At 29.8% G+C, this 26,651-nt stretch overlaps 1 protein-coding gene across 2 annotated transcripts in view; it reads left to right on the forward strand.

The window, feature by feature from the left end:
- Rme-8 (receptor mediated endocytosis 8) overlaps positions 1-26,651 on the forward strand; it is a 175,301-nt gene that overhangs the window by 103,248 nt on the left and 45,402 nt on the right. For both annotated transcript variants that reach the window (XM_087168523.1, XM_087168524.1), the window contains 9 exons: positions 3,698-3,810; positions 6,011-6,089; positions 6,168-6,303; positions 7,825-8,009; positions 10,548-10,739; positions 19,518-19,697; positions 19,775-19,942; positions 25,196-25,309; positions 26,414-26,530. In XM_087168523.1, the coding sequence (XP_087024649.1) occupies positions 3,698-3,810; positions 6,011-6,089; positions 6,168-6,303; positions 7,825-8,009; positions 10,548-10,739; positions 19,518-19,697; positions 19,775-19,942; positions 25,196-25,309; positions 26,414-26,530 (1,284 nt within the window). The remainder of the gene's footprint in view (positions 1-3,697; positions 3,811-6,010; positions 6,090-6,167; positions 6,304-7,824; positions 8,010-10,547; positions 10,740-19,517; positions 19,698-19,774; positions 19,943-25,195; positions 25,310-26,413; positions 26,531-26,651) is intronic.

The raw sequence follows: 26,651 nt of genomic DNA on the forward strand, positions 1-26,651 counted from the left end.
AAAACGATTAGATGATAAATACATTTTTAATGCAAAAATTCTTAAACGGTCGTATGAAGGATTATGGTATGTTTAGTGTTAAAATCAAGTATCTATCAATCCATACTTTTAGCATTATTTTACTTTGCATTGTCGAAAGGAAAATAACTATTAAAAAAAACAATGAATAAGTCCATTCACTTTAAAATGCATTAAAAGCAATTGATTAAATTCGTGCACACTATTATAATAAGAGAAGGTTTTCAAGAAAAAAAAGTTAATTGATTTATTTCTATAGTATTCATTTTTCTCATTATCATATTTTTTTTGCTTTATTCAAATTTATATTTAGAAACAATAGAACTGATACGTCTTTCACTAAGGATATTTTACGTCAGCACTGTGGTCAGTGTTAGCCGTTAGCAGAATTCGTATCGACCGGTCACCGCTGAGATTCCAATCTGGGTCACCTCCTTTGGAGGCGTACGGTCTATCCCCTGAGTATTATGATAGTTTAACCATCTTGTTATGTAATTGCTATTGCACCTGCAACAGCCATTAAAATAGGATGAAAAATAATGGTCATCCAGCATGTTTTATGTATGTTATTTTTGGACCAACAAAAAATATCAAATATAATGAAATATGTTGTTTTAGTATCATGTGCATATGTATTATACTTAAGCATGAGCCACGATTGCTCGTGATAGAGCGTTCACCTTCCAATGAGATGAACCGGGTTTGAATCCCAGTCGATATGAATTCCGTATCCGACTTGCACTGACCACAGTGCTGACGTAAAATATCGTCAGTGGTGGATGGATCATGGGTTAGAGTCCCCTGGCTGTTAGGCTAACTGTGTCAGATTCTCTTGGTCTTCCTCTCAATGAAAATGCAGGTTAATTCCACCAACAAAAAAATCCTCCACGAAGGCAAATTTCTCCCAATACTTGATCCAGGTGTTTCCTTGTCTTCTAGATTAGGTTTAAAGTTACGAGACTTTGGTGTTGAACATTAGTAGTCATAAACCCAAACATTGGGTTGGCTGTTCAAAGACTGTTATAAAATTATAAAAAATATACTCTAACATAGTCTCGTGTTGCAATTACTTTCCCACCCCTCTGCGTCCCAGACATGCTCTAGAGTTGAAGTTTGAAGATGTGGCACCAATCACAGTATCTCTTTCAAAAACGTGACGAGATGTTCGAAAATCCAGTATTGCACGTGCCCAGACCAGCAAACTTCGACTGACGTAATTAGAAGACGGGTAGCTAGTTCTTTCCATACGAAAGTACGTTGAAGTCCGTGGTCACACTGAAGTGGTCATTTTAAACGGACTCTTTGGTTGGCAGAAGTATGTGGGAGGCAAACAGCCAGTCCTCTTGCAAAAAGCTTTCTGAAGTTCAACTTACTGTGATTTCATTGAGGTCACGAGAGAGCTTAGAATAGGTAGCAATCCTGTTACGCCTTGCTGTAAATGACAAATCTTTGTTGGCTGTTGTGGCTATGAACCAAACTTTCTCTCAACAGATCTAGAAATTATTTCCATAAATTGATAGACGTTAAATTGAGTTTTCCACAAATTTGAATTTTAGGAGTCGCAGTAGCTCTGGGGATAGAGTGCTCGCCCAGTTTGGTAATCTGGGTTCAATTCTCAGTGATAGCTGGTCGATACGAATTTCGCACCATTCTCTCACCAATCACAGTGCTGATGTTAAATATCCTCAGTGGTAGGTGGATCATAGGTAAGAGTCCCCTTGCTGTCAGGCTAACCGTGGGAGATTTTCATGGTTTTCCCCTCCATGTATTGCAAACGCAGGTAATTTCCATCAAAAAGTTCTCTGCGAAGGTAAATTTATCCCTATACTTAATCAAGAAACTCCCTTGTTTTCTGGACTGGGTTTTAAATTCCAAGTTTGCAGAGTTGAACATTGGTAGTCATAAACTGAAAATTGGTTCTGCTGTTCACCAACAGTTATAAAATAAAATAAAATCTGAGTTTGAGAGTGGCCTGCTACAAGTATCAATTCCCGACCATCCATTGGTGTTTGCTCATTTTTGTTTTTTGAAATTAATTAAAAGAATCAGTTAAAATTGCTGCAAAAAAACAAGAAATTCAGCATGCTTCCAAATGAAATGCAGATTTTACCATGCACACTTATAAAGTCTATTCTTCTACCAACTTTGCCTTGTATTCGCTTTTGTCTTTGGCACACAAGATTAACAATTTGTTTAAGCAATTGTCAGAAAATTCAGCAAAATAAGCAAATTCTCTCAATTTTTAAATACCTCTCTATTTTGGGAAGTTGGCGCCTTTGTGCATTAGGTTTTCGTATCATTTCTTTATTTTTGTATGTATTTATTCTGAACGAAATATGATTTAATTTTCTTGTTGCATGAGAATAACTATAATTTATCATCTAACTTATTTTAATCTATTTTTGAATCAAGGAATCTATTTCCGAAGCGTAGAATTGATCATTTCTGATCAAACTGCTCTTATCTTCTTTTTTTTAAAAATTTTAAACGTTGATTATTGCCCATGTTTTTTTCCATGTTTTGTGGATATTTAAAAAAATATGCTTCACAGAATGAAATTTTCAAATCAACGTGTTACATAAAATAATAAGCAGTCAATCATTCAATTGGAAGATTAGTGATCAGGGCTGATTGTGCTCCGGAAAAAATACGGATTTCCGGAATTCTCGCTGACAGTGATCCGGAAGTTTCCGGAGATCGAAGGTCCTGACGTTTTAAAAAGTCATTGATCACAGAAGTTTTCGGAAATCAAATTTTCAAAGGTAGAACTTGAATGGAAAGGAAAGGTGGAAACACAGTCTATTTTATTTGTTTGTAAGGGAGAGCCAGAGAGATACTTTATAAGCTTATATTCATGATTAATATTCATTTTTTATCAGTAAATAGTTGTTATAATCATAAACTCAAGAAAGAAAGACATATTTGTAAATTTTAATTACTTCTCCAGGTCATCATAGGTATGTGTAAATGGTATAGGTATGTGTAAAATTTTAAATATATTCTAAGTAAACTAAGAAATATTGAGAAAAAGGAAAAAAACCTTGTTTAAATTTTTTTCTAATTTTTCAATTTAAACTGTTTTTTTTTTTTTTTAAACTCAAGAAATTTTCCAGAATTTTGACTTGGGCTCACAATTACCCCTGATTGTTGAAATATCTATTTTATAACAGTATGTATGTACAGTAGAGAATCGATTATCCGGAACGATCGGGACCATCGCTATTCCGGATAACTGATTTTTCCGGTTTTCTGAATCGCTACAAAAAGCCTTTTTTTTTATTGTCAAACTCAACTGAAAAAATATCTATATTTAGAATAATTTTAAAAAGCTCGTGCATCTTTTGACAGTGTTGGGAACTAATGATTATTTCTAAAATGATGGTGAACATCTTTTAAAAAAAGAAAGAAGAATTCTGAAATTTCGTGAGGAAGAAATTTTTTTTCTTTTGAATGGCGGGAAAATGTATCGAATTTCGTTCTGGTTTTCCGGTATTCTGATTTCCGGATAAGAGGTTCTGCACTGTATTTGCGGTAAAAAAATGTCCAGATTTTATTTTGAACCACTCTAATGCCTGCACATGAACTGTAAAAAAATGATTAAAATGCCATCACAATATCGAATCTCCTCTTCCCCCAAGAAGCTATCAATGAGAATGAAAACATTAATTTTTCCTGATAGGTGAAATTGCTAAAAGATGTTCTTGAAGCTTGGAAACAAGAAGTTGAAAAGAAACCACCCATCTTATCTGTAGATGAAGCTTATGAAACATTAGGCCTCAAAAGAGAAGACCAGTATGTCATTTTTAGTTTTATTTATTATTATTTTTCATCTTCCCACACTACTTGAAAAACCTTGAATTCTGAGGGGTCTGTCCGGGGCAAATTTACTACCATTTAGCGGTACCTTCACAAATTCAAGGTTCGGAAAAGGTAGTTTCGCAAAATACTTTACAAAAGCAAGTTCTAAGATTCTCTTCCTTAAAATTTTGTTTTGTATCTTCATTTTTAAAAACTATAAATCCAGAGTTTTTTTAAATGAAACAACGAGGTTCTCTCTCTATAAACTATACAGGAAGTCAAAATTGGAACATTATTTTTAACATTATTATAAATTTATTCTAACAGGCCTTTATTTTTTTATGATTTTTTTTCCCCTATGAAACTTTTTTTCTGTATGACCTAATGGAAAATGTTCTCATAATGAAAATAACTTTTTATTCTAGTACTATTATATGCAGCAAGTTGAAATTTAACTATGGACAATGGATTTTTAAATTTGGATACAATTTGAGCTCAAAATTTTACATAGCAAATTTATAATTCTTATGTGTAGAAATTTTCCAGTCATAAATGATTTTTATTTGTAGTGACAATTTTTGAAAATTTCTTATTTTACCATATTTTGGCGTTGATTTTTTAAAGTAATTTTCACAAATTATGTCTAAATTTTCGCAAATTAGGTACCTCTCAAAAATACCTAGACTGAAACCTGATTCTGTTGGAAAAAATCAGCCTCCCGAAAAGTTGTTGAATTCGTTTATCCGGTCTGGGGTGACGGTGATCGTTTTAAATTAATGAGTGGATTCATACCGGTAGCATTATTGACTTTTGGCCGTTACAGAGGCATTTTAATTTGGACGTAATATAATGTTAATTATCTCAGAGAAATGAATAAAATCGTTAAAGAAAAATTGGTTTATTAAGTATTGAAAATAGTCTTTATTCAAAATATAAAAAAAAAAACCCTTTAAGGGATCAATAAAAATGGTTCTCTACTTATCGAGAATTTCAATTAGGATTTCATATTCAAAAGTGGGGACTGGGATGCCCCATAAATTGAAAGTGAATGAATTGTTCCCAACGGACAGTTAGGAGCGTGAGAAGAGATCAGAGGTTGGCAATTTATTGAAAGATAACATAGCTAGAAATGAAGCCCATAATCTATGTTAGATTTGAAAATATTTTGGCGATTGCTTATCACCAATAAGACTGTTAGAATTGGTATAACTGAAACATATTTGTGGTAAGAAGTAAAGAGTTATAATTAGATTTTTGTTTTTGCTTTAGTGAATTAATGATTCTTACACAATGTTCCCACTGGTCAGGAAGAACAGGGAATACCTGGAATTGTCAGGGAATTTTATTTTAACTCCAAAAATCAAGAATAGTCAGGGAAAGTTGTAATTTTTTGACAAAAATTTGGAATATTCTTATACCTGGAAAGCAAACAGTCGTAAAATTGTCAGTCAGTCACTGAGATTCAAGTTAAATAATTCTTACATCTATTACAATTATTTTTATAAAAATTTCACATTTTAGTTTCCCTTCCTCATTTAATATTTTTTTTACACAGAAAATCTAATATTTCACGAAACAAATAAAAGAATAAAAGTTTTCTGATGAAAATATGGTCTCAATTTTAATTGAAAATTACCTGGTATACGTGGAAAAGTCAGGGAAATTTTTTTCGCAAATTGAGTTTGAACCCTACACTAGTATTGAAAGAAAAAGTTAACCGCTACATTGATTGATAAGAAAAGAATAAAATATTTTATATTTGCTTTTTATAAATTGTAATGAAATTAAGTAACTGATTTAATTTAATTCAAATTCAATTAAGAATGGTTAAACAAATGCATTTAAGAAGTTAAAGAAATTTTAAAATCTAAGAAATATGTAATGCCCATTATGGCATCACACGGTCCTTGAAAAGTTTTTGATATCCTGGGAGTAATTTTCAGCATAATGCTAGTAATCTTTCCTACAAAAATTTTTCAATAAGGCAATGTTAAAATATTGAGATTTGAAATATCACGCAAAAATTCTTATTATAAAGAAAAACAAGCAAAAGACCAGATTGGTTTTAGGTAGAGTCCCGCTCATTTTTGACTGGTAACTTAGTTAAAAAATATCTAAAATCTAGAATTTTCCATCAAAACCCCTGAACAGTGAAGATTTTTGAGGTATCTTCATGTGTTATTTCTATTTTCAGGCCAGAAGAGAATATGATTCGGAAAGCGTACTTCAAGCTGGCTCAGAAATATCACCCTGATAAGAATTCTGATGGAAGAGTATGATTTTAATCATGATTATTATGCTTTGCTAACTTTTCATTGTCAGAATTATGAATTGGACATGTTTAATTTTAGGAAATATTTGAAAACGTGAATAAAGCCTACGAGTTTTTGTGTAGTAAGTCGTCCAGACAATGTGAAGGGCCCGATCCGCATAATGTCGTTCTCATTTTAAAGACCCAGACGATTCTTTTTAGTCGACACAAAGAGGGTAATTTACTTCTATTTTATTTGATTTCCTATCTTTGCATTGATATTCTGTTTGTAATAAAATGGTCCCGATTTTAGGAATTTATTTTGAGTAGAAATAAGCAAAACTAACAATGAACAACTATTTAATTTGATTGCTAAATATTTCAAAGCTCAGTGTGTGAGCTTTTTGCTTGTTGATATATGCTGAAGAGGTATTGAACACTGCTTTGTAGCCTTTTTTTTTTTTTACGTATGTTAGGGTGCAATGATTACTGCAACCTTATTGGTTGTTAAACAATCAGTTTTAACTACAAGTATGGATAAAAACTCTGATTTAGATGTCTAGTAGTACATAATTTTCATTGCATTGTCTTGGATTATTTTAATTAATTTGAAGTAACTTGCTTCAAAACATATAACAACATCAGGGAACTTAAAACATATCTTTTTTTTTTCTTCAGAAAACTACTTTATGTGGAATACATGGAATATAAGCAATATTTCAAATTAGTATAATCATTCAGTTGTTCAATGTCTTTAAATGCAGAGTGTTTAAGTGTTACTTAACGCTTTATTTTATTTTTAAAAAAATTATTTCAAATTTTTTGTGTGTTAGAACTCATTCTGATACTGTGCTTTTCATATGCTAAATCTCTCCTGGGCACTGTTTGCTTAAATAAAAAAAAATTGTAATTTAATGGGTTTGTGTAAAATTTTCTGCCCACGCTCACTTTAGAAACTTTGCATTCAGATAAAATAATCTTTAGCATTACAATACTGCTGGTGTACAAAATTTACCTAACAGTATAGTGTATCTACCACTACAAAAATACAATTGAAATTCACTAGTACGTAAAACATGAACTCGATTCTCTGTTGGGGTACCTTTTCATACATGAAGGTTGACATTGTCGATAACTACTATCCCCACATTAGTGACCAGCGAGCGTGATATGAAATCGCCAATATCAAAAGCAACGCTCACCTTCATTGAAACAGGCCTTTTTCGATGGACCGTCCAAAAAAAAACAGTCAACTTGTGACTGTGACATTATGCAACTCATCGCACTGTTGCTACTCAGTCTCAATCACACTCAACATTGGCCTGTATACACTCGACTGCTAATGGCAGCACAGGAGCGACCACGAACTTAATACGGCTCTCGCTCTCAGCATTATAAAAATATGATGATCTTAATTAATACATTACTTAATTACATTAATTAATTACATTGATAATTAATTAATTACAGCTCTCTCGGCTTCTTTTTCAAAACAGCAATGAATCAACTAGTGGTATCCGTTCATCGAATTCTATCACAGATAAAGTTCTGGTGAGGGTGTACTGTAGTGTATCTACCACTACAAAAATACAATTCCAATTCACTAGTATATAAGAAATGTTAACTGGATTCTATGTTGGGGTACCTTTTCATAGATGAAGGTTGACATTGTCCATAACTTGTATCCGCACAAACAGTTGCTGAATTTCAAAGAATTGTTGTAGTTCTGTTGTTTAACATTCAGTTCATTCTTTTAGATTTGCATCCTTATAAATACTCTGGCTATCCTATGCTGGTCAAGACAATAAAGTTGGAAACAAATGACTCCCAGTTATTCTCGAAGAGTGCCCCTCTTTTAGCCGCTGCTGCAGAAACCGCTTATCACACTGTCAATTGTTCTGCACTCAATGCTGAAGAGCTGAGAAGAGAATCTGGCCTGGAGGTATGCTTTATTTTATTCCTTATTAAAATCCTTTATTTTTTCCCCTTCCAGATTAACCTTTATAAACAGGAAAATAATCCTTGTTCCAATAAACTTACATACCTGCCAAGTCTCCTATTTTTTTAACGAAGACCCCTGTATTTTACGACTATCTCCTGTTTACTTGTATATTCTTAAAGTTCTCCATATTTGTTGAAGATATTTTTAAAAAAAATTTTGATGATAAAATTTCTGTTAATGGCAAAATTACTTCTCTTATTCAACAGATTTTGCTATTGTCAGTACTGCAGTATGTCGAGTGTTTATAGTTGAAGTAATTATAAATAATGTTTTTAAAAACTCTACTGTAGATTAAGATTCATATACATATTTTTTCTTGGCTAAATGTAAGTGCTTATATTTCTAATTTTGACTTAAACTATTATGCATCATGTATCTAAACTTAACTAACCCTAAAAATTTCGTTAGTAAAATCACTGTTATTTTGTTTCTCCGAAGTTGGCAGGTATGTTTATGACCCAAATTATTTATTTTGTTTAAAGCTATTATGTATTGTTCACATTGTATTTCTTATCTAACTCCCTTATTTTATTTCTCCAATTTTGGCAGGCATGACCTTATCAATTGTAATGCAATATCTATTAAAATGTCTTATTTGCATTTATTTGAAAATCTTCTTTGTTCTTTCAATTCTTAATCAATGTCTAGTGGTTATTAATGCCTGATCTGCCAAATTTGATAGAAAAATTGTATGAATCACCTTCATGCAACTGAAGATAGGCTTTGCTGTGCTATTTCACTTGGTGTATCTGTGTATACCTTATTTTTTAAAACAATGATTTTATGAAAAAAATATTCTTATGCATAGTATTTTTATTTAAATACATTTTAACCTTGAATTTCACCAGTTTGTTTTATTGATTTTAGATAGTGAGTCAGTTGACTTTAGTGTGTAGCTTAAGCTAAAATTACTTTCTAATTTTGCTTTCGGATTTTACCTGCATGTACCGTTCAGTGCGATTCCCAGTTGAACAAGCCTGCTGACAAGATTTTAAAATAAATGGTTTAATTTTACCACAGAATGTCAATGTATTTTTATCACATGAGTTTTCAACCACAAATAAACCCTTTCCCACGATGCTGAAGATCGCATTTTCTAAAATAATAAAATCAACAATGTTCAAAAATTTTAAACAATTGAACGTGTGATACAAGCTCTATTTTTAAATTAGATCTAATACATAATTATTTTAACATTACTTGAATGTAATGTCAGTGGGATCCCAAGTTTACGTTGTTCGTTTTGTTCCGCTTCCTATGTCATTTTCTGTTGGTCCATATAAAATTGCCTGTACTAATAATATTTAAATATTCAGAATATTATGTTACTCTCTTTTTTAAGGAAATATCTCTTTATAGTTTCTTTTTAACAGGTCGAAATTGTTTTTTCTCTACGAAACTCACAAACTTTTTCAAAGTTCTTTTTATCTTCTTTTTTTTAATAAAAAGAACCTGTTTATTAACTGTTTTTGCATTTTTTCTATTCTATTTTATTATCCTTTTTTCTGTGAGAGTGGATATCCCCACTGAGTCACAACTGATCAAACTCACAACTCATCAAATATAAAATCTCTGAAACTATATTTATTTTCAAATGTATACCAAAAGAGAAATTTGCAAACAATTGTAAGTGTTGAGAAGAATATTCTTAAAATTGTATCTAAAAGTAAAGATTACATATATTTTCAAATAGTAAAATTCTTTTCTCTTCAGTATCAGTTTTTGAAAATATGGTTTTATTTTTTAGCCATGATTTTACGTTTTATTGTTTCCTGCATTTTTTTAATACTAGTCCAATAGAAAAAGTAAAATCTGGGTTCCAGTGTCAGGGTCTGTCCAGGGCAAATTTAATACCGTTTAGCGGTACCTTTAAAAATTAAACTGAAAGAAAAGCCGTAGTTTCACATAATACTTTTAAAAAAGCAGGTTCTTAAATCCCCCCCTGCCTTTTAAAATTTTGTGTCCCCGTTAAAAAAAAAAAACAATAAACTTGGAGTTCATTACGCATATCGATTTACAATGGAACCCACCCGTAGTTTGCTATTATGACGTAGTAGACGAATTCACTCCCTATACGACTTGTAAGGCTGATGATTTTAATGGATTTTTTTAAATTTGGATTCAATTTCAAGCCCAAAATTTTACTATAGCAAAATTGTTTTTGAACATATGGGGAAAAATATATTGAAATTTATCAGTCATAAAGGATTTTTATTTCTAGTTGCAATTTTTGAAAATATTTTCTTATTTCACCATCTTTTTGTGTTGATTTGTTAACATGAATTTTAATTTTTACAAAATGGGTACCTTTTAGAAAAAAATCTAGACAGACCCCTGACTGTATAATAAAGATGTGCAAATGGGAAATCTTTTTTTTCTTTCTGACTTACGTATTTTTTTCCACGATATTTACATTTCTTTTCATTGAATGATAAATATCACTTTATAAAATATAGCATGTTCGAATTTTTTTTTCAGGCATTGCAAGAATCATTTTCTCGTTGTGTCGGAGTACTGAGTCGGTCGTCTACAGAGGACGACCTTGCTACCCAAGTCTGCATGCACATTGCACGATGCTTTTCTGTTGCCGCTCAATTTAGAGGGTGTCGAGAGAGGATGATTGAAATGCCAGACATGATTCGTGATTTGTGCAGAATACTGTATTTCAATGTAAGATATGAAAAACTTATTTCATTTGAAGGATACCTGTTATATGCAACAACAAAAAAAGAATATAAATCACTTCTCAAATCATTGGCTACTGTCACTATAGCATTTTTGTAATAAAGTTAACACACGATTATATGGTTGTCACAAGCGACTAAACTGCAACTATTTTCGGCATGAGGAGACTTTAGCAAATTTTTTTTCTTCCTGAAAGGGTTAAAAAAAGCAACTATTTTCAGGAAAAGGGAACTATTGGGAGACTTTTCTTTACACCTAGCGATGTTTTTTCTTGCATAAATTAGGTTGACAACCTGTGGCCCGTGGGAGTTTGTTGAATTTTTTGAACACACTGAATTTTTTTACTTCATAAAAATAAAAAATCTTTAAAATTTTGAATTACAAGTTTGAGTCATCACTTTTTAATTTGTTCAATTTGCACAGATTCCATTCTAAGTCTATTTTTTTCTCTTTCGCCTTTTCAATGGTTATTGCTATGAAATTCTGCATGATTTTTGTAAAAAAAAGAAGCAATTTTTAATACAATATTACACTCTGTGAATTTCGAATTTGAGTACTCACTTTTCACAATATATATATATATATATAGAGAGAGAGAAAGATTTGCTAAATCAATTTATTAATGAAAGGGAAAAAATTTAGAAAAACTATGTTTTTTTTTCAATGAAAATAAATTTTTTTAGTGAATTCTAGTAATTAAAAAGTATTTAATTTTCTGCGAATATACTAATTTTGTTTGATAGAAAAAGTTAGTGCTAGAACATTAACGTTTATATAAAAATTATTATATTTATCACCAATTTGACTAAATGGATCATGGTATATGACTATAAAGCCATTTAATAAAATTTTAGTCATATTTGTTCTTATTTAAACAACTATTTCCATACTTTCCGGCAACTATTTTCATGCCTTAGACTAACTACCAACAGCAACTATTTTGTTAAATTTTTTTTTCTGTGGTAACCCTGCGAATATGGTTTTCCAATTTTTATTGCTAAACAATATATTTATGCCTAAAATGTCTTCCTACTGATCTTTCTAAACCAATGGTATCAAAATTAAAGGTTTTATCAAGTAATGTGAATATTTTTTCATTGAGAAAATTATTGCTTAATTAAGAATTCTATTATAAATAAATTTATGTGCCAAGAATAACAAACGTTCCAATCTTCTATTTGAATTAGATGTTACAAATTGCTTCGAAAATATTTTGCCCAAGCTCTTTGAAACTTTTAACTAATTAGATTTTGTTGAGTACTTTTGAGAAAAAAAAATTATTAAATGTAGTATTAATGAATAATATGATGCCAAAAGCAATTTTATTCCTTTCAATAGTTATTGCTTTTTTTGGTAAACGTGAACTAATTCTTATCATGCCATTAAAATAATTCTTATTAAAATAACACTTATGTTTTATAAAGTATCAATACAAAACAAATGAAATAAAACAAAAATACGACCACCGAAGCCGACGTCTTCAGGGGGTACCGGCCCCGGTAGCCATTAAAAACAAAACCATTTCTATTTGAGGGAGAAGCAAAAGCTTAAAATATCTCCCTCAGTACCCCGATGGTTTTGTATAGAGGTCCAGGAAAAACAAGATACATTCAAAAGAATAAACAAATTACGAAAAGAAAATCAATAAAAATCATCAGAAAATTAAAAACTCACAGTCACAGGTCAAGAATCAACTTCAAAAGCGGAGGAAAAGAAAACACTAAAAACTGAAAAACAACGCCCCCTATAATAATGCGCAGTAAAAGTTTAAAAATGATATGAAAAGGTCAGGAGAAGGAGATACGTAGATAAATTAATAGAATGCTTAACTGGGGCTGCTCAGTTAAGACTAGAATTGCGCCCTGTTAAAAGAAAAAATATAAAAAAAACCTAAAAACCATCAATCATTTTTTTAATTAAAAAATTAACATTACAAAAATTAAAAGGAAAATCATTTTTACTCAAATTATTTAAAAAATTATCCACAGCTTCTCGAAAACTTTCAACATTATTACAAATTTTCTTGATCCTAACTAATTGCGAAAAAACAAGATTTTTGAATATTTTACTACACAAATTAGTTTTAAAGTTGCAGAAAAAAATAACATTAAAATTAAAGGCTTTTCTTTTATCAAACACACCAATTTTAATAAAATTGTTAACAATATCAATTTTAAAATCTAAATATTCAATATTAAAGCAATTTTCATTAGTTTTTTTCAGGACCAAATCACCAGGATAAATTGTATAAATAAAATTAAAATCGTCACAATTAAACAAAATCAAATCATCAATGTATCGGAAAGCATTAAGTACTTTATGTTCAAGAAATTTAGCCTCAAAAAAGTGCAAAAAAATGTTGGCAAAAGCCCCAGAAAAGGAATTACCTTGTGGAATTCCAATAATTTGTTTATAAAAATCTAAACCATTAAAAAGAACATTCTCAAAAAGATTAAACTTGCATAAATCTAACCAGTTAAACCTATCAATTTTTTCATCAAATAAATACTTGTCATAAATACCTTCACAAATCTCAATAATTTTTTCATGTGGTATGCTGGTATACAAATTTTCAAAATCAAAAGTGTTAATGCTGGAAATATCATTACTTTTAATAAAATCCAAAACTTCAACATTACTTTCAATAATAATATTTTTCTCTTTTTTAATTTTAAGCAAAATAATTTTTAAAAAACAAAAAAACCTTTTACTAATATCAGAATTATAACTATTAGTACCACATGCTATAAACCTAAATTTAATTGGATTTTTATGAAATTTAACTATTGGAAATAAATATGGAAATGTAATCCTATTTAATTTAAATTTTAATTTTTTACTAAATGCAATAATTCTTTTTTCAATAACTTTTTTATCTTCTTTTAACTTTAAATAGGTATTATTTGCATTATATTCTCCAATAATCAATTTTTTAAAAAAATATTTACACATAATACAAAAATTATTTGAAGCTTTATCTACAACAGTAACAATGAATTTATCCTTAAGATTTTTAATTTTTCTAGATAAATCATAATCAATAAAAGTACCTTTAGGAAAAGAACTAAAACTGGTATTAAATAAATTAAATCTAACCCTTTCAATAATTTTAGCTTTCCACTCAGAAAAACCTTCAACAGGCCAATGATATTTTCTGGAAATTTTTGCAATAAAAAAATCTAGATCTTTTTTAATGGATAAAATAAAATCTTCTTTTTTCATCTTAACTCTGGTTCTAAATTTTGAACCTTTACTTAAAATGCTAATTAGATCCTGATCACCCACAATTTCCAAATTTCCGGTAATAACATGTCCATAATCATTATCAATAAATTTTGAAAAACCCTCCTCATTACAATAACAATCAGATTTAGAAATACAATTAAGATTTCGACTTAAAAAATTATAATTACACACCTTTTTCCTAAGTGTAGAAGAATATTTAAAAGCAGCAGTAACTCTAATTTGTTCTAAAGGAAAGAAATCAGAAAGACCATGAATAATCTGTGGTAACTTAGCATTTTCAAAATTCTTATCATGAAAATTAATCGTACAAAAAACCCTTTCGACTTTAGAAACATTATTAAAAAGCAAATCATTTTATTAACACCAATTTTTGATTTAATTAAATCCACAACTATAAATTTAACAAGTTCAGTATCAAATTTAATTTTAGAACCAAATTTAATAAGGAAATTTTTTAAAATTTTATTTTTAAAACCAAAAATATATTTCCTAATAGTGAAAATATTATTCAAATTAACAGGTAAGTTACAAAAATTCGAAAACTCATCAAACTCAATAAATTTACCCTTACCTTTTCCACCTCCCCTTTTACTTCTAAATTTTGAATCACAAACACCAGGAAAATCAAAAACTTTTAATTTATTATAAATACAAAAATCTTCAGTATTAACAGTACCTTCCCCATTAAATTTACTATTTAATCCATAAGGAAAAAGAGTCTTAAGACTACCAATGTAAATATTTTCTAAATCAAGTCTTTTATCTAAATTTTCCATAAAATCCAAAATAAAAAGAGTAACATTATTAAAATCATGAAATTGAAAATGTAAAATTTCATAATCCGTGGAACAATTACTATTATTAAAATTTTTAAAAAAAAAAACTATTATTAAAAAAATTTTAATAATAGTAATTGTTCCACGGATTATGAAATTTTACATTTTCAATTTCATGATTTTAATAATGTTACTCTTTTTATTTTGGATTTTATGGAAAATTTAGATAAAAGACTTGATTTAGAAAATATTTACATTGGTAGTCTTAAGACTCTTTTTCCTTATGGATTAAATAGTAAATTTAATGGGGAAGGTACTGTTAATACTGAAGATTTTTGTATTTATAATAAATTAAAAGTTTTTGATTTTCCTGGTGTTTGTGATTCAAAATTTAGAAGTAAAAGGGGAGGTGGAAAAGGTAAGGGTAAATTTATTGAGTTTGATGAGTTTTCGAATTTTTGTAACTTACCTGTTAATTTGAATAATATTTTCACTATTAGGAAATATATTTTTGGTTTTAAAAATAAAATTTTAAAAAATTTCCTTATTAAATTTGGTTCTAAAATTAAATTTGATACTGAACTTGTTAAATTTATAGTTGTGGATTTAATTAAATCAAAAATTGGTGTTAATAAAACTGATTTGCTTTTTAATAATGTTTCTAAAGTCGAAAGGGTTTTTTGTACGATTAATTTTCATGATAAGAATTTTGAAAATGCTAAGTTACCACAGATTATTCATGGTCTTTCTGATTTCTTTCCTTTAGAACAAATTAGAGTTACTGCTGCTTTTAAATATTCTTCTACACTTAGGAAAAAGGTGTGTAATTATAATTTTTTAAGTCGAAATCTTAATTGTATTTCTAAATCTGATTGTTATTGTAATGAGGAGGGTTTTTCAAAATTTATTGATAATGATTATGGACATGTTATTACCGGAAATTTGGAAATTGTGGGTGATCAGGATCTAATTAGCATTTTAAGTAAAGGTTCAAAATTTAGAACCAGAGTTAAGATGAAAAAAGAAGATTTTATTTTATCCATTAAAAAAGATCTAGATTTTTTTATTGCAAAAATTTCCAGAAAATATCATTGGCCTGTTGAAGGTTTTTCTGAGTGGAAAGCTAAAATTATTGAAAGGGTTAGATTTAATTTATTTAATACCAGTTTTAGTTCTTTTCCTAAAGGTACTTTTATTGATTATGATTTATCTAGAAAAATTAAAAATCTTAAGGATAAATTCATTGTTACTGTTGTAGATAAAGCTTCAAATAATTTTTGTATTATGTGTAAATATTTTTTTAAAAAATTGATTATTGGAGAATATAATGCAAATAATACCTATTTAAAGTTAAAAGAAGATAAAAAAGTTATTGAAAAAAGAATTATTGCATTTAGTAAAAAATTAAAATTTAAATTAAATAGGATTACATTTCCATATTTATTTCCAATAGTTAAATTTCATAAAAATCCAATTAAATTTAGGTTTATAGCATGTGGTACTAATAGTTATAATTCTGATATTAGTAAAAGGTTTTTTTGTTTTTTAAAAATTATTTTGCTTAAAATTAAAAAAGAGAAAAATATTATTATTGAAAGTAATGTTGAAGTTTTGGATTTTATTAAAAGTAATGATATTTCCAGCATTAACACTTTTGATTTTGAAAATTTGTATACCAGCATACCACATGAAAAAATTATTGAGATTTGTGAAGGTATTTATGACAAGTATTTATTTGATGAAAAAATTGATAGGTTTAACTGGTTAGATTTATGCAAGTTTAATCTTTTTGAGAATGTTCTTTTTAATGGTTTAGATTTTTATAAACAAATTATTGGAATTCCACAAGGTAATTCCTTTTCTGGGGCTTTTGCCAACATTTTTTTGCACTTTTTTGAGGCTAAATTTCTTGAACATAAAGTACTTAATGCTTTCCGATACATTGATGATTTGATTTTGTTTAATTGTGACGATTTTAATTTTATTTATACAATTTATCCTGGTGATTTGGTCCTGAAAAAAACTAATGAAAATTGCTTTAATATTGAATATTTAGATTTTAAAATTGATATTGTTAACAATTTTATTAAAATTGGTGTGTTTGATAAAAGAAAAGCCTTTAATTTTAATGTTATTTTTTTCTGCAACTTTAAAACTAATTTGTGTAGTAAAATATTCAAAAATCTTGTTTTTTCGCAATTAGTTAGGATCAAGAAAATTTGTAATAATGTTGAAAGTTTTCGAGAAGCTGTGGATAATTTTTTAAATAATTTGAGTAAAAATGATTTTCCTTTTAATTTTTGTAATGTTAATTTTTTAATTAAAAAAATGATTGATGGTTTTTAGGTTTTTTTTATATTTTTTCTTTTAACAGGGCGCAATTCTAGTCTTAACTGAGCAGCCCCAGTTAAGCATTCTATTAATTTATCTACGTATCTCCTTCTCCTGACCTTTTCATATCATTTTTAAACTTTTACTGCGCATTATTATAGGGGGCGTTGTTTTTCAGTTTTTAGTGTTTTCTTTTCCTCCGCTTTTGAAGTTGATTCTTGACCTGTGACTGTGAGTTTTTAATTTTCTGATGATTTTTATTGATTTTCTTTTCGTAATTTGTTTATTCTTTTGAATGTATCTTGTTTTTCCTGGACCTCTATACAAAACCATCGGGGTACTGAGGGAGATATTTTAAGCTTTTGCTTCTCCCTCAAATAGAAATGGTTTTGTTTTTAATGGCTACCGGGGCCGGTACCCCCTGAAGACGTCGGCTTCGGTGGTCGTATTTTTGTTTTATTTCATTTGTTTTGTATTGATACTTTTTTCTGAAATTTCTGCTGCTTTTTAGCGCGTTTTTTTCAAAGAAGTTTTTTCCTTTTGATCTTAATTATTTGTGTTTTCTTTCAGTATGTTTTATAAAGCTTAGTCTTAATCTGACACCATTATAATAATTTGCAGCTCTATTCATTACAAATTATTTCTATTTTTAAATATAGTTTGTCTAAAGTAAGAACTCCCCTAGCCATTCGCGTCTGGGTCCGTGGCAGTGACTATAGTAACAAGGTATAACTATTTCAAGTAGGGGTGTGGGGTCATTGTTTAGGACAGGTATTGCTTCGGGTCGTGGAAAGAAAGGGAATATTTTTCTTCGATCTACTGTGTTATCCCTAGATCAAAAAGAAGTAACCCCTCCCCCCGAATTCCATAGCTGCAGACTTTATGGCAGGGGAAGTTCTCACGATAGACAAACTATAGTCATTATTGTTTGCAGTCAAAGGAGGGGAATCGAAGCAAAACTAGTTTTACTTTTGTATAGACCCTCTTATATTAAACGGTTATATTCATTTTACACGAAAGATCTCTATCTGTTGCCATTTGAGGATTACTAAGTTCGGACAAATCAATGTGGAAAATCTGTTCTCCCCGAGAGTTAGTACTCAGCCACGATGGACCAGGTTGGAGAAAGATGTGCTGTTATGGCAAGAATTTTGAAATTAAACAGAAAAGTTATCTGTCTATTTTCTACTTTGCCAATAAGGATACTCTCACATTATTCTTCAAAACTACTTTTGATTCACCACCAAAACTTCTCCCTTGATATATCTAGGAATCCTATATGCAGAGTAGCCACAGACAACTTTTTTTTTTGCCTGAAAAGGCTAAAAAAGCAACTTTTTTCAGGAAAAAAGGGACTATTCAGAGAATCTTCTGTACTCCATGCCATGTTTTTTTAGCATAAATTGGGTTTGCGGCCTGCGGGATCTTCTGAACACTTTGTACTTTTTTTTCTCAAAATTTGATTTATCGCTTTTTAATGCGCTCAATTTGCACAGATTCCAATAAGTCTATTTTGTTTTTCAATCGCCTTTTCAATGGTTATTGCTACGAAATTCTGCATGATTTAAAAAAAAAGCTATGTTTTATACGATATAACGATGCATGAATTTGGAATTTGAATAATCATTTTTCATGATATATAGGGGAGAATCGGGTAGCCCCGCCCACTTAAGGAGTATTGCTTATATTTCTGTATAATATTGAGTAACAATCAATATTTTTGTATGTTTATATCGTTTTATCATCTAATTAAATAATGCAAAAAGAATAAACCAAAAAAAGAATAGTTAAACTTAAAAAAATAGAAATTTAAAAAATTTGACTACTGTATTCAACATATTTTCAAAACTATTGTTTACCATGTTACCAGCTGCGTAAATACTTTAAACTTTGAAAATAATCTTTTTTTAGTATAACAATTAATGTTCGATGGCCCATTGACTTGAAAAAATATTCTATACATATGAAATTGACAGTGGGCGGGGGTAACCGACACTCCTCTATATATGTACATATTTGCTAAATCAACTATTGTTAGAAGGGAAATTTTTTTAAAAAAAGTATATTTTTTTAATGAAAAAGTACTTTTTATAATGAATTCTAGTAATTAAAAATATTTCTTTTTCTGCAAAGATACTAATTTTTATGGATATAAGAATTTAGTGCTAGAGCCCTAACATATATATAAAAATTATCATATTCAGCACTAATTTGACTAAATGGATCATGACAATTAAGTCATTCAATGGAACTTTAATCATAATATTGAAATTTTTTGTTCTTATTTAAATAACTATTTTCATGCTTTAGACTACTAAAAGCAACTATTTTGTTTCCTGTGGTACCGTGTGGCTGTGTATGGTGTTTATAAACATTTTTAGAACAGTAAGAAACATTTTTTTTTTTTCAGCACCTTACCAAATTGTGCAGTGTTGTGGTAGAGTGTATCAGTGTCCTCTCCCTCAGCGACGCTCTTCAAGCTCATCTTTATCAGGCGGGGGTCCTCTTCCATCTCCTCATCTTCCTCTTTAGCTATGACTTCACTTTGGAAGAGGGGGGAGTACAGAGAGATGAGGAATCCAACAAACAGGTCTTTTCTTTTTTCACCCACAACTGTAATATTTATGTAAGTAATTTTTCTCTCAACGTTATTTTTTATTATTACAGGAAATTTCTAATCGTCTAGCAAAGTTGAGTTTGCGTGCACTGAGCAGATTGGGTGGATACGGAAGTGAAGAAGACGCAACTCCGAAGAACGATGCGGTTCACATGTCCTTGACGGCAATGCTAACACCCTATTTGGTGAATCAGCTTGGACAATGCAATGCAGCTGAAGTAACACACAGTTTCTTGTCATTTATGCACACACACTTGTACACAAAATTATAGTTTTAAGAAGGGTGATTCTGACGTTCCTGCCTTTCCTATATCAGGGTTGCCACTCCACAGGGGAAAACATAAAAAAAACAGAGTTTAAAAATCATCTAAAATGTAGGGAATTCCTGCCTTTCCTATATCAGGGTTGCCACTCCACAGGGGAAAACATGAAAAAGACAGGGAATTTAAAAATCATCTAAAATAGCAGGGAAAATGTAGGGAATTTTGATTTTTTCTTTCTTTACAAGCTAGGAAAATAAAGTGAATTTTGTTACTTATTTTTGTGTTTTAAAAAATGGTGACCACTGAAAGCGTAATCTATTGGGATATTTAACCCTGATATTTCAGCTATACTAAACTATTTCATTTACTACAGCATTACTTAAGTATGTTCAGCTGTTTTTCCAGGAATTAAAATTAATAAATATAGTTAGCATAATATATCTCACACAAGACCACAGTAATGGTTGTTTTCTCTTAATATATTGTGTATAATATGTACAGGGAAAACACAGAGAATTTTTTTTCCAGATTTAAGTGGCAACCCCTGTAAATGTATCATCTTGTTTTCGAGATCTTGTCACAATTGTTACTCATTGGCAAAATGGGTGTTGCTTTCAGTTTGATTTCAACTGTGTTTAAGAGTAATAGTAAACAGTGCATATGTGTTTCTATAGCGAATGCTGTTGTTTGATAATTTTTTTTGCAATTCTTTTTATTTTCACTAGCAGGCATTCTTAATGTACTTACATAATAATAATTTAAAATATTTTTATATGCGTTTTGTTATTAACTTATAATGACTGTCTTGACGGTGATTTTAATAGAAGTTTGAATACTGAAGAAGGAAAAATATTTTGTGACGTCTTGAAACCCGTACATAGCCAAGATTTGAAATGCTGTGGCGTTTATCAGAGTCAAACCAGAAAAAAAAAGCATTTGACCAATGTGTAACCAATGATCATAATAAAACAATCACAATTTTTCCCTTTTTTTCTCATTTTTTTATTGTAAAATTCCTAAAAATTTTAAAACATTATTGCACAAAGAATTTCAACAAAATAACCTATTTTTTTATATTTAAGAGTTTATTATTTTAATGTGTCTCTTGTGTCGTTTTCCCTCCCATTGGCCTCAGAAATGCCAGAATTGCTACTCTGTTATTGTTACCCAGTGGGCACCTCTGGCTAAGCCATGGTGGTAGACTAGTGTCTCCCACGCCATACACACATAAACCCGTTAATAGGGTGGGTTACATTCACACAGAAGAAAGGAGAGAATATTACACTCATGCCTACAGTGGGATTCGAACTCGCAACCACTGGCCCTGTAGTCCAGTACAGTAACCACTAAACCAGCGCAATTGTTAGTCTTATAATGTTAATAAAAGCAGTTTAGATCATTTTTGAAACTAGCTGATTCCCGCATTCATCGTGCAGAGATGTCTGAAATAAATTATTCAGTTTTGAGAAGAACATGAAAATAAGGATTAGTTGCAGTTTGGTGAAATCACCTTATGTATCAGTTTAGGAAATTTGTGGTTAATGTCCAATAGTAAATTTGCGTATTATGATAAATTTATGTTTAAAAAAATAAATTATACCAATGAAAGATGGCGAAACAGATACGTTACCAATGCTAAGATTTTCGCCTTCCGGAGACAATTTTAAAGTAATGTTTTATCGATGATTTTTTTTTTTTTTACAATTTGTGTAGTGGTAGACACAGTAGAGTACTCCCCCACCAGAATTTTACTGTTATAGAATTCTTGCTCTAAATCTGTGATGGCAAGGAACCAAGGGTCACCTTTTCATAGATGAACGTTGACGTTGTTAATTACTATCCCCGCATTGGTGACCTTCGGACATGATGTGAACACGTCCAACTTGGCAGAAACACCCACTACGATAGATGGTTTACATTGAGCAGTTGACTTGCTACTTGTGACTGCAACACTCCTCACTCGATCGCTCAGAACGTACGACGTGTGCTCTCGACTGCTGAAGGAAACACAGTGACCGTGAACTGAATATGGCTCTCACAATCAGCACTCAAAAAGTATGTTGATCTTAATACAGCTCTTCCGGCTCCTCACAAAACAGCAGTGAATCAGCTAGTGGTATCCATTCATCAAATTCTATCACAGATATAATTCTGCTGGGGAAGTACTGTAGCTTATCTACCACTACAAAAATACAATTCCAATTCACTAGTATATAAAACATGTTAACTCGATTCTATGGTGGCGTACCTTTTCATAGATAGATAATGACATTGTCGTTAGCAAATAAATCCACAATTTACATCTCTAAATGATGTTTTTAAATCTAATGTAATAGCAATTTGTATTTATTTTTAGAAATATTGAATAATATCTTTTTTGTTTTTCCCATTCAGATATTTATAAAAATTCTTTGTAAAGCAAATGATTTTTCATGAATGTCACTTAAACAGGAACCTGGTTAAAAGAATCTGTTATGAATTCACAAAGTCATGATCAATTATTTGATCACTTCACAACAACTTTAATTGTGTAATGCATGATTCTGGATTTAGCATTAACTAGAGATGATTGTGCTCCGGAAAAAATCCAGATTTTTCTCTAATTGCGATCCGGAAAATTTCAAAAATCTAAGGTCCAGAAGTTTCAAGAAATCATCGATCACATTTATGTTTAAAAATTCTTGTATATTTTATTTCAAAATATTAGAACTATAATTTATACTTGGCATCTTTTCATTTGTAAGTATTTTTTTTGGTAGAATAATAAATATGATTAGAGATAATAGTAAACTTATACATAATTATTCATTTAAATTATGCTGCTTATAATTTATTTAGAATTTAATGTTGTGAAAATTTTTTGAAATGCATCATTAATAATTTTACTCAAGAAATTTTCAGAATTTTTGAGTTCGGCTCACAATCACCCCTGATTAACTAAAAACATGCATAATTATAATTTCAATTTAAGAAATTATCTAACTGTTGTTTCTCTATTCCTTCAAAAATCATAGCCCAAGTTAATTTTAGTTAAGTAAAAAAAATTATTAAAAAAATAAATGCAATTGTAATAAACGCAAATGTAACTGTAAATGTAGAAGTGTAATATTTCAATGTAATTGTAAAATACAACTTGCTTTAGGTAAAAGGGAAAAAAAGGAAAAGAAGAAATTTGTGATCTTCCTGTTACAATCACTGGTTACCCATTGGTCAAATGCTTTGACTCCAATAAGTGCCACACTATTTCAAACCATGAGTTGCTAAAACTGTCTCAGATTGGTTTTCAAATCCTGCCTGTATACGTGTTTTAAGACATCAAAAAATACTTTTCCTTCTTCAGTATTCATATCCCTGCGGCAGAATTTTTTTGGCCTTTCTGCCACAAAACTCTCTAGCATTAATATCTTTCTGTGAGGAACTTTCAATAATAAAAAAGATCTATGTTACTGATTTAAAGTAACAAAAACACTGTGTTTACAAAAAAACAACAACATATAATTATTTTTATTGGATATATAATATTTTTTTATTCTGATATTATGTGCGATATTCTCGCATTTTGTTGGGAAGAAAAACGCACTAATTGATTCCTTTATCGCATTTTGTAAATCGTCATCACATTGAAAGAAATCATTTAAAAAAAAAATCATGAAATCCGCAGTAGTAATTAAGAAAAAAAAACAAATAGACGACGATGTCACGCGAATCGAACTGTTCAAAAAAGGGTGACTCAAATGCTTGTTTCGTTTCAAGATTTAATTGTTGCAATAAATAAATAATATTGGATTTTAGAAATTATATGGAAATCAAAAGCAGTAATTGCCAAGTTAAAAAAACAATAGAATAGTTGCCTTAAAAAGTAAATACTCAAATGCACGATTCTAATTTCCCTTATCGTCTGAAATATATCAGGATAATTAAAAACCACAAGAAAATCAATAACGGCCGAAAATACAATCGAAACTCAATGCGGATTTACGATACTATCGGCGTAGGTAAGGGTTGCCACTCCACAGAGAAAACCTGGAGAATATAGGAAATTTTAAAATAGCCGGGAAAATGCAGGGAATTTTGTTTCTTATTTTTGTCTTTTAGAAAATGGTGACTACTCTACTCAATGCCTAATCTGTGGGATATTTAAGGATGATATTCCAACTATACTAAACTATTTCCTTTGCTGTAGCATTATTTAAGTATGCTCAGCTGTTCCTTTTTTTCTCTAAGTTTTTTCAGCAAATAAAACTAGCATAGTTAGCCTAATATAGCTCACACAAGAGTGCAGTAATTGTGTTTCCTCAGAATATATTATGTATAATATACACAGGGAATTTTTTTTCTTTCAGATTTGAGTGGCAACCCTGTTTATGAACACGACAAAAAGTGATTACTTAAATGCGCAATTCAAATTTTACGTGTAAATTCTGGAGAGAAAAAAACTCATCATTTTTTCTTCCCAAAAGAAAAATGTCTTTGCAAGAACTCTGTAGCGTTCTTCGACAATGTCGCCACGATTCTGCCACAGGGATTCATATTTTTATTTAAATCGTCACAGTATTAGTTATATGTTAATAATAAAAATACTTTAAATTATTATGCTGTAAATACATTAAAGATGCCTGCTGGTGAAAAGAAAAACTCTAACCTTTGAGACCGTGTCAATCAGTTTGGGACCCTCTTTATTTGTGATATTCACCTGAATTAGTATTGAAAACAGTTTGTTGAACTATAGGATAGAATTCCTGATTCTTAATTAAAACAAGAATATCGTTTAAATGATGAAATTCTCTTTTATTCACAACTCAAGAAGTATTTATGGTCCCATATCTCAAAAATAAACTCACCAACTTAATGCATAGCAAAATTAAAAGTGAAAAAAAGAATTGTTAAGAAGCAAAACCCATTTTGCCAATAAATTATTCTCTTTCCTAATTGGATGTTCAGTTTGCTGGCAGTGTAGAGTTTTTGTCATTCATAATAAATTGAATCTAAAATAATCTTATTGAAAGTGGTCGAAGGAAGCAGAAACTTTCCAGCTAGGCTCAAAAATTAAATTTCTTCATCCTACAAGGAAGCATAAAAAAATTATTTTTGGATTATAATTTGGCTAAAACTATGTCTTTTCTGTATGTAGTTTTTTAAAATTTATTTGCTAGTTGTTATAATTTTTAAATTTACATTTTTAATGAGTTTTAATTTTTCTTGATTCAGGTGTTGAAAATATTAAACAGCAATACTGAAAATCCATACCTGATTTGGAACAATACAACTCGAGCTGAATTAACAGAATATTTAGAAAATCAACGCAAAGATAAAATACGGTCAGTAAGTATCTCTTTTTTTTTTCTTCTCCCAAGGGCAATTCTTGAGGGAAAGAAGCCATGTAGTCGCATGTTTCAGCATTATCATTCAAGGCCTGGCTCATCAAATTTTACTAAGTCAAATGTTTTATATTTGTTATTCATTTTTGTCAGCATTTGATTTCAATATTTAACTAGCGAATATTAGAACATTTAATATTAATAGGGTGATTCTTCTAAAAGGAAGGTTATGATTTATGAAGCACAGTACAAAACCATTTATCCTGTATTTGGGAAACCAGAAAACCGGGTGAAGTTCTGCTCGGTTTTCCCGTCATTTTGAACTAATTTTGAAGAAAAAGGAAGGTATTTTTTATCCCCGTCTATCCAGAGTAAACTTCATTTCTTCCGTGACCTTGAAGATCTTTAGATCGAGAGGGGGCAGGAGTGGGACAAAGTTTTATTTTCTCCTGTGTTTTAAGAAACTTGAAACTTATGCCTTAAGAGTAATGACGTGTTAGAAATTTTTTTCAATCCATTTTAGTTACTCAGTTTTGTTATCCTTGATTTATTAGGACAAAATGTTTTAAAATTTCGGATAATACATTCTTATTACGAACAAAAAGTTTTTTAATTGCCTGTTACATTTATCCATCGATTAACGAAACAATATCCGTCAATTGGATAACTGATTCTTTAGAAGTGTGGTAGTAGTTTAATATTATAATAGGAATTTTCATTTAATAATATAATGGGAATGTATATTTAATAATTATTTTAATGATTTATTAAACTATTTAATTGTTTATTCATAATTAATTGTTTGCAGCAGATGTATTAAGTCTGTGATTGCATGGTAAAATTTTTATTTTACTTATCTGATGGTGCAACCTATCTTATGAAATGCTTTTTCATTTAAGTCAAAGTTTTAAGGTGGAGTGCATATCCTAGGCTCGCATATCTATGTGAAATTACTGTACATACATAATGTAAAAGCTTATATGAAATAAAATTAAAAATAAATTTTTTGAATTTTTTCAGTTTAAAAAATCATATAATTTTTGATACACAATGGTAAATATTAAAGCATATTTGTGCCTTATTAGGAATGAAATTTTTATGTTTTCAGGGAGAATGTGATCCTTCATTTGGGGGTGACTTCAAATTTTCTGCTCACAGTTCTGAGCTCATTATTGGTGGAATCTTCATACGTGTCTATAATGAGCAACCAAATTTTTCTCTCCAGGTAAGTCCATGTTTCTCAGTCTTTGTATTATATAGCAAGGTACTTTGTGCTATGTTTGAATAAAGCAAAAAACCCTGTGGTAGAATGACAGCAATGTTGTCACAGAGCGTTACAACATGCT

Source organism: Parasteatoda tepidariorum, chromosome 7 (assembly GCF_982258835.1).
Source record: "Parasteatoda tepidariorum strain Cologne lab strain chromosome 7, Ptep-v5.0, whole genome shotgun sequence".
NCBI classification, from domain to species: domain Eukaryota; kingdom Metazoa; phylum Arthropoda; class Arachnida; order Araneae; family Theridiidae; genus Parasteatoda; species Parasteatoda tepidariorum.